At 32.7% G+C, this 13,715-nt stretch overlaps 1 protein-coding gene across 2 annotated transcripts; it reads right to left on the reverse strand.

Moving 5' to 3' along the window:
- Positions 1-4,721: 4,721 nt before the first annotated feature.
- On the reverse strand, positions 4,722-11,718 carry LOC109792869 (uncharacterized). 2 transcript variants are annotated; one of them, XM_083068351.1, is made up of 10 exons: positions 11,477-11,718; positions 10,631-10,741; positions 9,953-10,159; positions 9,752-9,840; positions 9,527-9,665; positions 6,815-6,889; positions 6,537-6,658; positions 6,387-6,462; positions 5,832-5,891; positions 4,722-5,021 (listed from the first exon to the last, which is right to left on the reverse strand). In XM_083068351.1, exons 3-10 carry the CDS (start codon positions 10,085-10,087, stop codon positions 4,893-4,895), a joined length of 825 nt encoding a protein of 274 aa, XP_082924477.1. In that variant the 5' UTR covers positions 10,088-10,159; positions 10,631-10,741; positions 11,477-11,718; the 3' UTR covers positions 4,722-4,892. The 2 variants fall into 2 exon arrangements, with proteins under 2 accessions (XP_082924477.1, XP_020207910.1); XM_020352321.3 differs by lacking the exon at positions 10,631-10,741.
- Positions 11,719-13,715: the final 1,997 nt, after the last annotated feature.

Raw genomic sequence — 13,715 nt, forward strand, 5'->3', positions numbered from 1 at the left:
ACAGAAATAGTGCAAGAATAAACCTACGCTAGGCTCTACATAGTGATATTTACAGAGCACCCGAAATGCTTGCATGTACGCCCACCCATTCGGGTGCAACTAGGTCGGTGCAACGTTCAAAACTCTAAGTACTCCCATTTGAAAATCATCCAAAGGGAGCGACACCCCAAGATCCTGGAATAGACACTCATACATGTAAAAGTAATCAACTTGACCCTCTTGCTTCGCAAGAAATACAAGGTCTAACTCGCCAGGGCCTTCGGCCCGGCACCGGCGTAACTTTACCGGATACGGCTCCGCATCTTCCCACCGAGCCAACGTGCACACTCCGACAAGGTGCTCCACGGCGCTCCTCGCATGAAAACGAGAAAAGTAGGCGGCCACTTCGCCGTCCACCCATTCATAACCGGGAACTTCACAAGGAGGAAACTTGTGCCTATAATCCTCACGACTCATCGCTGCATCCGGAATGTCCGAACCGGATGAACTCTCAGACTCCCCACTATTATTACTAAGCCCCAGATGAGGGGAACCCCCTGCCTCGACCTCGGCATTGAAGCCAACACTTCGGCCTCAACATCGACTGATAACACCCTAGAATTCGAGGACGACCCCGATGACAAATCAATCAGCTCAGTTGCCATTTAAAAGAAACTAATATCTACCTTTTAGTGACGTACTCGGGAGACAAGACGATGAGGGCGTCGGGGCAGAGGATCTCAAGATAAATGGCACGCCAAAGACCTTGCCCTACCACCATATATATAGGAAAACCCCCGGACACCCAAGAGTCACCAATTAATGCTCTTTCAACTGAAGCGACGCCAGCTAAAGGCTCGAAACCCTAGGGCGGTTGCGCATGCAACAGTCACTTTTACCCAAACGACACGAATCCCGAGGCGTGTACGGAAACCCTAAAAAGCCAAAAACCCCTTCGTCTTTCATCCTTGGGCTTGGGGGGGCAGTGTACGGGATAGGAACCCCGTTGACTCGGTCAAAGGCCGAATACGACAAAACCGAAGGGATACCCTCACACCCCTTCGTCTAGAAATCAAACTTGGAACCCTCGAACACCATCTCGGCTATGAACCAGGCCGAACACCCTCTCGGTCGTGGACCAGGCCGAACACCATCTCGGCCATGGACCAGGCCGAGCACCAGCTCCTCCAGGGAACAAAACAGTACCTCCTAAATCCAATTGAGCAGTCACTACAAAAGCCGAGCACCCTCTCGGCCATGGACCAGACCGAACACCCTCTCGGCCATGGACCAGGCCAGACACCATCTCGGCCATAGGCCAAACCGAACACTCACTCGGCCCCTGACCAGGCCGAACTCCCTTTCGGCCTCAGGCCAGGCCAAATACCTCGTCGGCTTCAAGCTCGACCGAAGGACCTGACAAGAGGGGAATTCACCTAAAACACGTGGCTAGCCAAATTCCTACTATGCATTAATTACCATGCCAGATTAAGACAGGATTAAGGTTAAGTCAGATATTACCCATCTCTCAAGGTTGAAGGCCCATCAGGCCCACATATGTCACTATAAATATACAGGTGATGTGACATAAATGAGGTACGTTACTATTCCTTCTAACGTATTATTGCTCTGAACCGAACACTGACTTGATCGTCGAAGTGCCTTTTCAGGTACCCTCCCCCACCACTCGGAGCTAGTGTTCGGTCGGCACGGAAGATTCAGAAAGACTTGGAGGCAGTTAGGAAGGAGCAAGGAGAGGAGTGTTCCTCCCCGGAACATTGCACATTTGTATTCACAAGAGCATTTTCCAAGTAAAGATAAATGAGTTATCTTGCTCATGAGCTTGAGTCAAAATGTGGGTAATAAGGCTAACTCTCAACCCTATATTATTGATGTTGATTTGTATGTTTAATTTTCTCTATGGGTTGTGAATACTTGGAGCACTTTAGTTCCTTGTCGTAGACTAATTAATGCTTGATTGTGTTGTTAGAATTCTATGTTATTGAATTAAATGAAATGAAGGTTCATGATAAATGAAATTTGTATTTTATTAGAGTGGTAGTAAATTAAATAAATAAATCTTATGTATGTTATTACATGACAATGATGAGCCAACACTCTTTATGCTCATGGTATATGTCTTATGATGGTTATTGCCACTTTGTCCTAAATAGAAATTTCTGGAATAATTTAGTTGTCAAAATTTGTTAGTGTGCATGAGAAATGCATTACAATGACTCCTATAAAGTGTATCTTTGATTCATTAGTAATCAAAAAATTTATTAATGAAATCAAATACTACAACTTTTTTTTTATTTTATTATTAAAGTAGTAGTGAATTAAATAAATAAATTGTTTGTATGTATGTTATTCCATGAAAATGATATGCCATCATTTTTTATGCTCATGATGTGTGTCTTATTATGGTTAGTGTAACTTTTCCTAAATAGAATTCTTTAGAATAGGCTAATTTTCAAAATTTGTTAGATTGTGTGCATGAGAAATGCATCACAATGACTCTTATAAAGTGCATTGTCCAATTCTTCTATAACTAGAAACTTTATCAAAAAAAGTTTGAAAAGGAGAATTTACTGAGTTAAGGATGAGATAGGTAATCTATTTATTAAATATATAGAAGTTGTAAAGCTATGATCCCAAAACTTATAAAGTAATTGTATTTGGGCTAAAAAAGTAAGACCCATTTTAATAATTTAATAGTGCTTTCTCTCAATAATATCATTTTGGTGTGTGGTATGGAGATAAGTTAACCTATATATAATACCTTTTTCAATAATTAAAAGCTTAGGAAAAATTCTAAACTTTCCTCTTCCAATCAATTTTCACAACTTTTAAGGTATTGAAAAATAGAGTTCTAATGAGTTCATAGAACTGTTTAAAGGAAAAAAGATCATCTAACTTTATTTTAATATATATATATATATATAGAGAGAGAGAGAGAGGAGAGATTCGTTTACTCCATGAATAAGTCTACCTAAACTTATTTCATTCAATAACTCTTGTTCTACATCAAATTTCAACAGTCCAACCGTTAAATTTAAAGTTCTTAATGCATAGATCAAAATACAAATTTTTAAAAAATTTGAAAACTATTTAATACTTCGTTTCATTAATTTAAATCAATGTATAAAATAATTTTATGGTTATCCGTCAATTTGAATTAGTGAAATGAAGTATCAAATGATTTTCAAATTTTCTAAAAATTTGCAAACTTGATCTACGCATTAAGAATTTTAAATTCAACAATTAGATCATTAAAATTTGATGTATACATAAGTTATTGAACGGAGTAAGTCTAGGTAGACTTACTCCTAGAGTAAATAAATCTCTTCTTATTTATATATATATATATATATATATATATATATATATCCAAGTATATCTATAGTAAAGGCCCTTACAAAGGTGGTGTAATAAAGATAGTCACAACCTAAGTTTGAAATATCACTAGGTGAAGAGAATTTATTTCTCATGAATGTATTTTGTTATATTTGAGATTTTCTTGATATTTTAAATGTTGTATGTACATAGTTTTAGGGTTGAAACTTGTTACAGATATTTTAATTTTTATGGATAAAAAAATTAATTGATATTTTATTTTTTTATTTTCTTATATGCAACTAGTTTAGTTAATTTGTAAAATGTGAAATTGAATACCACAGTGTAGTAGTTGAGAGAAAGGAGATGGAATAGCTATAAGCACAAAAATATGAGTTTGATGCTACTTTCTTTGTAATATTTTTTATCTTTACAAAATAAAAATAAAAAAGTGAAATTGAGTGATAATTCATTCTTAACTTAGTTTGTATTTTTTATACTTGTTTTGCCAGTAACTTTGTGTTTTCATGACTAAATTGTATTTAGTTCCTATAATATCTAATTTATAATTTGATTTTCTAATTTTTATTTATGTAATTTTAATCTTCAAATTTGTATAATCCATAATTTTGATTCAACTATTAAAGGTTGATTAATTGACTATTAAAAATTGTAACATTAACTATTAAATGACATTAAATAAATAATATGATAATATTTAATAATATTTACATTAAATTACATTTTTTATCCTCATTTTCCCATTTCATCTTGTTTTACCACATTAATGGTAAAAATGAGTAAAAATGTAATTTGGTTTAAAATTTTTAATTGTCATGATATTTTCTTATATTAGGTAATTATTAATGTTACAATGATAATAATTAATAGATCAATGATATAAATTTATATGTTTGACCAAAATAGCAGATTTTACAAAATTAATAACCAAAATTGTGAAAATAAAATTTAGGTGACCAAAATCATGGATTAGATGTTATAGAAGGGCAATAATGTAATTCAATCTTTTATTTATTTATCAATATACATGTCCATATATATATTATGCTTGAGTATGCAAAATGTGAATGCACTTTGCATTCCACCATACAAGTTATGTGCTCTTATGTTCGCCCTCCTCTTGTTTTTATTTTTTCAGTTTTTATGTTTAAAATTTAATTATTATATTAAAAATTTAAAATACAATTCAGTAATAATATTTTTATTTAGTCATTAGAGTCAATAATCAAAATATCTCTAAAATTTATACTATACTTTTAATCTATTTAATTTTTCGATGAAAAAGTACACTATTTCCTCTGTTTATTAAAATAATCTAGAGCCTTTGGATAACAATAAAATTAATAAGAAGAAATTAACTACAAATGTAAAGCTTTACTGTTGAGTAAGTAAATCACCTCGTGTGTGTGTATATATATTATATATATAAACATTAAAAAGGAAAAGATTTTACAATAAGTTCTGACTCACATGGGAAGCAAGGAAGGGAGGTTGATATCAACATGGGTAGGGGTAACCTATACATTTTCTTCAAAAAATTTCCCTAAGCAAATTATTTACTGCCTCTTTGCCAATGTCTTCCTCAAGCCTTTGATAATCTTTGAAAACCAAACCAAGTTCATAACTGATAGCACCAACGGCACAATAATTACTAATAACTGCCCAAAGGTGTGCATCTGCTCAACCTGTTGAATAATTCAACAAAGCTATGTGATCCTTACCCTTACCAACCACATCGTTTTACCACAAATAAAATGAAAAATGATCCAACAGCTAGGTTTCCACCGAACAATTTTACATACTTATTGTAACCTCGTTATAAAGAAATAGCGTGTACATGTCTCGAGTGACAAATAAGTTATCCAACAAGGTGCCCATAAATCTAAATTCATTAGACCAACTTTACTAAATTGGTCTCGTTAGTTATTATGTAGGCATAGTGGTATGCATGTACTTGTGTCTGTTGACACAATACAACCATACTAAATATCAATCCTTGCACCACAAAAAACCCTCCTACTCCCCAAATGACAAGCATCAATTAAAATTTTAGTTGATAATGAGAAATAGATGTTTAGGATTTACGATCCTTGTTATAAACAACAAATTCAATTTTTCTTTGATCTTAATTATAAACAACAATTATTAATTTTTAAAGTTACAAGAGATAAATTTCTTAAATACCCTTCATTTATTATTAACTTTATTTCTTATGCATTTATTTATAACTAACATTAAATATAAAAAATCACCTAGAATAAAGGGTATTTTTGGAATAAATATTAAATTAATAATAAAATTAATTAAAAATAATCATATTAATTTTATTTTTTTTATCTTGATAATTTGCACTATGTTGCTTATAATTAGGATGGAGCTAATATCTTTTATGCAGTAAATAGATCCATGATTTAGGCGGCCAGTTATCATCCAAGACAGACAATAATGTGAAGACAACAGACAATTTTTAAATTCAGGTTGTGAATAGTCATTACCTGATCAAAGTGCAAGTAGACATGGTAAAACATGTAAATGAACAGAAGTATTCTGGCAACCTGCAGATGAACCATTTTGGTAAGCAACCGAATAAGACATGAACAAAAATTCTATATATTGAACACCATAGATTTTTAACTAATTAGAAATCACCCTATATTTTTAAAGTAATTATTACAAAACTTAACAATCTTATTCTACACGGCAATCAATGATTGGATGACGTACTAATAGTGAATTATATATATATATATATATATATATATATATATATATATAGATATATAGATAAATGTTTACGACAGTCTCTAATGCTCTCTTTCTAAAACTCTTATCATTAGCTAAAATTTATTAAAAATCGCAAATTTTGTATCCTACATCTCATTTAATAGGTTTTTTTTTCCTGATTTAGTGGTAAGATCGATCAAAATTTGTGATTTTTCAACTAAAATGAAAAAGTATTAGCAAGAGAGTGGTAAGAGAGAGTTTCACTAACATTCTCACATACAAGTGTTAGTGCATGCATGCACGTGTATTTCAAACTATTGACTCACCAGCCAAGAAATGAATATTACTACCCCATTGATGAGATAAGCTTTGGATTTTTTCATTCCAGCTACATCAAGATACCTTCACAAACACCACAACATGAACAAAGAAAAATATTATACGACACTATAATTCAACTATAAGAAAAAAGTTACCATCTCAAATTGATCCCTGGAGTTGTTGTCTCAGAGATCAGGACCATGAACGTGTAAAGCTGTCCTTCCCCACTCAACATTGAATATGCTACTGCTACTAAAGAAAACAGATGATGAATCACCTGAACCAATGTTAATACGAAGTCAGGTTAAATCCCGACCATAATCATCTCCAGCTGGGTTCCTATCAAGTGAAATATCTTAAAATTGATTAAGAGAGTTCAACTTCACAAGACAGGTTGGCTTAAACTAAGCAAGTTAAAAGATATTTCCCTTACATACTCATATCCACCAAGCGAAGGAAAAAACCACAATATCATCCCTAGATCAGCAATGAAGTAACCAACAGAAACCTGTCACAATAAATATCAACAAAACAAAGTGATGCAGGTTACAAAATGGTTGTTGAATCAGGACAATGAAGATGATAACAATTCCAAAGTTGATTTGAATCATATAATTAAAGAAAAAAATAGAATGAATTCCTGAAAAAGGAAATACAAGCCAAATTTGAACAGCAAGAAAATCTGAAGAGCTACTAAATCGAAATGTGACTCACACATTTGTCAATCACAAAACAGACTATGGAATCTCTTAAATCTAGTCTGCATAACAATTCAGAAAGAAAAACTCAAAAGGTTTCTTATACAAGAACAAGCTCAACAAATTATTAAAGTCCCATTATATCCCAACCATCCAATATTACAAAACAATGTGATGTGATTTACGAGACACATAAGACACATAACATCTAAAGACCACAGAATTTTCAATCAATATAAATAGTTTCTTATAGATACTAGTTCAGAAACGCATTGGAAACACATTTATTGTAGAAATTGCCTCTCATAGTATCAATATGATACTGAATAGAGCCCCAGCAGGGTACAATTCTCAAGACAGTAGCCTTCCAGGCAATTGAGAAACCTGGACCTCTGCCCCACCATTGAGTCCCCAAAATACAATACACCATGCTATAGGACTTTGTTTGAGATTGTATAGGGCTTTGTGCAATCTACAAACAAAGCCATGAGAAAGTCACCATTAAAGAAAACATTTTTGATGTCCAATTGATAAAGGGGCCAATTACGCAAAACTGACATAGATAAGAAAAAATGGAGCAAGGCCATCTTGGCAACCGCAGAAAAAGTGTCACCATAATCCAAGTCAAAATTCTGAGTATAGTCTTTAGCTACAAGACGAGCTGTCCCAAAGGAGATGGAGCAAGAGACCATGTCTGGTTAGATCCAGAGTCGTCATCTGATTCGAACCCAATTCTCATATTAGCGATTAAAAAAGAAAACAGCTCAGTAATGGAAAATAGGGTCCGTAATGTATCTGAAGTGAAACTGGAATTACAGTGGAATGAATATCCTACTGCCACAGAGCTACGCTCCTGCAGAGAAACCAAGCTCTTTGTCCATAACAAACCATTTGATTCTATCAGATGCTCTTTCTCTCATAGAATCCCATCACACAATTCTCACACCCGTTCATTTACTGTGACATCAACATTCTCACTTTGGACCCTCCTATTCTTTCTATCACATAATGGGCTACATAATGGTTGGGGCAGTTGAGGACTTCAGGTGCAAACTGCCCATTTGGACCCAAATTCATCTCTGAGGTCCTAACATTGCCATTCTCTTATAAAGAAGACTTGTCCTCAAGTTTGATAGGCTCAAACAACACACATGAACTGATAATACTGAATTGTATTAAAAACAGATAAGAAAAACCAGTATAACCGAGAAAATGAAGAAAAATATGATAGGGTAATTCTATCAGCCCAACCAAATGGCCCCCTCACCCAAGAATGATTCTGGCAATCTCACCTCTCTTTCGAACAGAATTTTTATCTTCCCTCCCTTCTCTCTCCTTATTCCTTATATAACTAATTCACCTTAATATCATTTCTCCCCCCTACTGCCAACACAGCATCCCTATTCTTCTGAAACGTTTCCTACAATAGCCCTTCCAAATCTTGGGTCTACTCTCAATATTTGGCACTAATTGGCCCACTTCTTCCTCATGGTTTCTATCAATATGTCTCATACATTTACAATAGGAACACTGCGGACGACCACTCCCAGTTCCACAATCACCCGTTCCATTACCTCGACCAAGACCACCATGTCCAACTAGAAAGGCAGATGATTCTGAACCAGGTTGTGTTCCAATTCCTGACATAGCCTCTGTATGAAGGAGTGAAGGACATGCAACAAACGACTAAGAAGTTCTTTTGTTGTGGGAATACTAGGATTAGTAAAAATTTGGTTCCACACACTCAAAATCCTAGTGAGGGCCATGAAGAAGCAGCATCATGGACATGTTATCAAATTTTGCTGATCATCTTGGTAAGGACATTATTAGTCAAAAGCAATTTGACTTCATCAATGGTTGACTATGCTCTATTCAGATATGATGGAAGATCTTGATTGGTAACCTAAAGAGTAAACAAATTATGAACAGCATCATAGAGACATATGTCATTTGAATATACATGTCGAGCTTTCTTCCAAATGTCATGGCACGTTTTAAGAAAGTATACCAACAACTTTGAATCAATGGATTGTCTTGCCACAAAAGAGTGACTGACTGTGCATCAGCTTTCTTCCACTGCCTACGTTCCACTTCAACAATATCATATTGCGTTTAGCTCTATTGATCAGACAAACCTTGACCAAAGAACCTGGTCCGCTTGGTAACCTAGAAACTCAAGCCACAACAGACTCTAATATTTGTACATACAAAAATCACTTGTAATGATTTGATGCACATAAAAACAAATATATAAAATTTATGAACTCAGCCTTTACTATCTCATGCTCTAGAGCTTGAGTTTGAACGAGAAACCACTCAATCCCATGTAAGATATAACTGGGTGACAATATAGGTTCCAAGTATATCTCAGGTATACAACAGTAATGGTAGGAACTCAAAGGGTAATCAAATGCAAGCAATTGGGAAAAAATTCTGATTGTTCTTACCCCCAGTGCAAAAGTCGACAATGAAGAGCTTCGAACAGTAATAAGTTCAGTAGACTGGTAATCAGAAAATAGATTTGAGCAAAACACCATGTACAACGCCATAGATGTTATGAAAATGGCATGCATAGTTGATGCAGCACTGCTCAAAGAATAAAAATCTATGAACATCTTGTATAACAAGCAACAAAAGAAGAGTTTCTCAACACAATAGAAAGATCCAGTCACCGGTTATTCCACTCAATACGTTGGATTTTGGAGAAGCTGGAATAGATCTTAAAGTAACTAGTGCCAATAAGCTGAGTAAGTTCATAAACCTGAAAAATAGGAAAGGCCGTAATTAAAGATAATGAAACCACAATAACTTTAATGTGTCTTATATGACATTCTTGTAGAAAATAGAATGACAACATATTACAATGTAGATACCATCTTGCAAGCTAAAATTCCAGTGACAACAGAAGTATACGGAATCAGAGAGTCAGCTAGTAAATATTCCTTCACGAACAAATTAGCTCGGTTTTGGTAAGATTTGAATGTCATAATATTTTCAGAAGCCAACATTGTAACACTACCCGTTGGTTGAGAAGTCTCTTAAAAAGAGTATATGCTTTTCTGCTTTCCACCTCCAGTCCCCTATTACATGAACAAATACAATTTAAAGACAAGATACTAAAAATTTAAACCCAAAAGGATACATCATGACATGGAAGTTAAAGGCAGAAATAATCTGTATAAAAGTTATCCGTATCCATGGTAAAAGACAATTGAAAAAAGGAGTGGCACATAGTTTAACAATGGATTTAGCCACCTAATAATTGTTTCAAAATATGAAAGTTTACAAAGAAAACAATTTTTTAATTTTAAAATATGGTTTCCACAAAATTCTACAAGTTTTTGATTTTTTAGCTCTGCCAGTATTGAAAATTTTATTGACAATTATATGTCTTTAATGTTCCAAAGAGACTAATCAAGTGATTAATTGTTTTACAAAAAACATGTTTTTTTCCAGAGGAAATAAGGCTTGCATAGAAAAAGCAGGATGAGGTTTCCTCATTATACAAAAACAACACAAGATATCGTAACCTAAAAAATTAGTATTAGTACCGAAGAGCTTTACAATATCCCTCAGCCTGCTTAACATGGTGATTCCCAGGAAGAAACCACCCCAAAGCTCATCAAAGAGAGGCCATGAAAACAATCTTCTCCTTGATCCTACTAGTGTGTTTACATAACAAATTTTCACCAAAAAGCTCCAAAATCTATATTCCATTTTTCAAATGTAGCTGATCACCATTGCAAAAAAAAAAAAACAGAAACAAACTAACAGCAATATCACTGATCCTCTGACCGACAGAAGCAAAGGAAAATCATTAATATCACGACATAACCAGTTATTCATTTTGAGAGGCTAGGAAGAAAAGGAGATTCTAATATGCATCTTGAAGTCAGTTGATAAACAATGGCAAATAATGGGCTACCACTAAATAACTAAAACAACAAGCATGACCAATTACCACGCTCCAAATAACTATTCCCAGAAATGAATCAACTAGTCCTCTGCATATCAGTAACTAGTAAAGTATACAAAGCTGATTATTCAAAAATAAATAAATAACAAAAAAATCTCTCACTCAAAAAAACGGAGCCACAGTAACGGAGGAAAGAAAAAACGAGAATAAATACATTACATACACATCTCAATATATCTCAAGGCAAAAAATAAATCATTCACGAAGTTTAGCATTTTAAATTATTAAAATTGTATAAAAATTACAAACAAAATTCAACCATGAAAACGCTTTAAACAACAATATTGCACTCCAATTTAAAACCTTTTTATGATTCAACAAAAAATAAAAATAAGTAACAACTAGCATCATCTAAATGTCCCAATCAACAGAACTTGAGATGTGAAATTTCTGCAGCGGGAGTAAGGATCAAACAGCGTACCAGTTATGTGCAGTGGATGAATCGAATTTATGGAAGGATGGCGATCTTATACTGCGTCGTTTTGAGATGCATTCAGAAACGCATTAATTGAATTTTGGGGGGAATTCTGGAAACCCTAGAAGGATGAACATTGTTGGATTGAGGTGCCCAACAGAATATCGTTACATAACTGCCAGAAGTTATTCCCTTCTCTCTCTCTCTCAATTTTTTTTTTTTTTTTGGAGAAGGCATTTTATTATTTCTGCACTATCCGTAATTATTGATTTACTATTTTAGAGTAAAATGACCTTTAAAGGAATGATAGGTAATTGAATATTAAAGCCAAGGTCAAGGTGGTTTTTCATTTTTAAAATTAAAATCAGTTTTAGTTTTGAGTTTCAGCTTATTTTTATTTTTAGTTTAGGTTTTACAAATTGAAGATAGATAAAATAAGTCAAGTTTTCTTTGTTATTTTGCTTCATTATAAAATCATGCTGTAAGAATATTGAGACATAAAAGTAATTATAAATAAAAATAATAATTAAATATGATAATGGTTAGTTCAAACAATAAATATATCAATCACTAAGAATAAGTTAGTTGTTGAAGGATGTAATTGAGAGTAACTAGAAATGAGAAGACTTAGATTCATCATAAATTAGAAATTTGTAATCTTTTTTATATATAAAAAATGATAAATATATCGCAATTCTTTATTAATATTATGTTTTAATTATTTCTATGCCTATATTTTTTTAAGCTCAATTCATATAGAAATCCTATGTAATTTGAAGTATTTAATATTTATGATTTATTTTCTGAATACTTTTAACATATGAAAAGCACTTTCCTACGTTTGTGAATTATTTTTTTATAATGATAAATAATAAAAAAAATTATATAATAATGAATAATTATTAAAAATACATGAATTAGAAAAGAATAAAAAAATTGAAATTTGTAAACGAGTAGTCATAAAGATAAAATTATCAAAAAAATGTGAACATTAAATGAGACAATCCCCATATTAATGGTATAGATGATGTATGAATAAATTGATACATGTTATTTTGATCCTTGTAGGATATCAAACTTGAATCTTTACGGGGATCAACAATTTAAAGAGATTAAATGCAATATTTTTAAAAGGTGTTTATTTCACGGATTACAAGTTTATTCTCAATTTATGTAAGCATGAGAATATAATATTCTCGTGTTTGTTATAAGTGGATATTATTTATATAGTTAATCATTTATACACTGCTAGTGTAAAGATTTTTTATACTGGCAATCAATCATATCTTTTAATAATGTTATGTCAGTTGATTATTTAATAAAATAATAATAAAATAAGTAACTTTAAAATATATAATTGGTTGCTAGTGTAACAAACTTTACACTGGTAGTGTATAGATAATTAACTCTTATTTATATTCAAGAAAGCTATCCTATCATATTTTTTGCACTTTTATTCTTATGTCGAGGGAGTAAGAAAATGATACTACCTTTGTTCCTATACATAAAAACAAATACCTAATTCATCAAAATTAAGGAAAGTAATTAGAATGAAAATGAATCTCACTCTAAGAGACTTCATGCTCATGCAAAGCAAGCCATATGAGCGCTCTAAGCGAGCCAACTCAGAAGATATCCCTAGAGCACTATGAAGGGCTTGAAGTGAATGTCGAAATATAATTAAGAAGGGAGTTGAATTGTTTATTTTTAAAAAAATTATATTTTAATTAGCTTCATAGAAAGCAAGTTGTATAGGTATTAATTGTTCTAATACTTAATGTATTTTATTGAAATAGTTTTTGAGTCAACTTATTTATGATTAGGAATATGCATGATATATTGATGAGTCATTATTTTTCCTTATTTATTTATCTTTCTGTACTTATTTTAATTGTTGATTTGGGCTTAATCGTTTATTAATCGTACAGTTTTACTGTTTGGGCTTCATTGGGCCAGCAATTTGAATTTAAATAATTCTGATTCACTTGGTCTAATTTTTGTTTATCAATTATTTTCAGGTTAATTGTGAAACATTTTTTGGCTTGGATATTATTTTTGGACTTCAAGAGATAAATGCCACGTTAGCACTACTTCATCACATCCACATCAGCATTTTGTTTTGTTTTATTTTTCATTTATTTCATTGTAAATTTGGGTCAAACTTGGATTGGGAGCCTATTTTGACTTTTCTAGGGTTTTTAGGACCTAGAGTAGGGACCATGCAGCCACCATCTGATGTGACCAC

Source organism: Cajanus cajan, chromosome 2, assembly GCF_000230855.2.
Source record: "Cajanus cajan strain Asha chromosome 2, NIPB_CcT2T_4, whole genome shotgun sequence".
Classification (NCBI taxonomy): domain Eukaryota; kingdom Viridiplantae; phylum Streptophyta; class Magnoliopsida; order Fabales; family Fabaceae; genus Cajanus; species Cajanus cajan.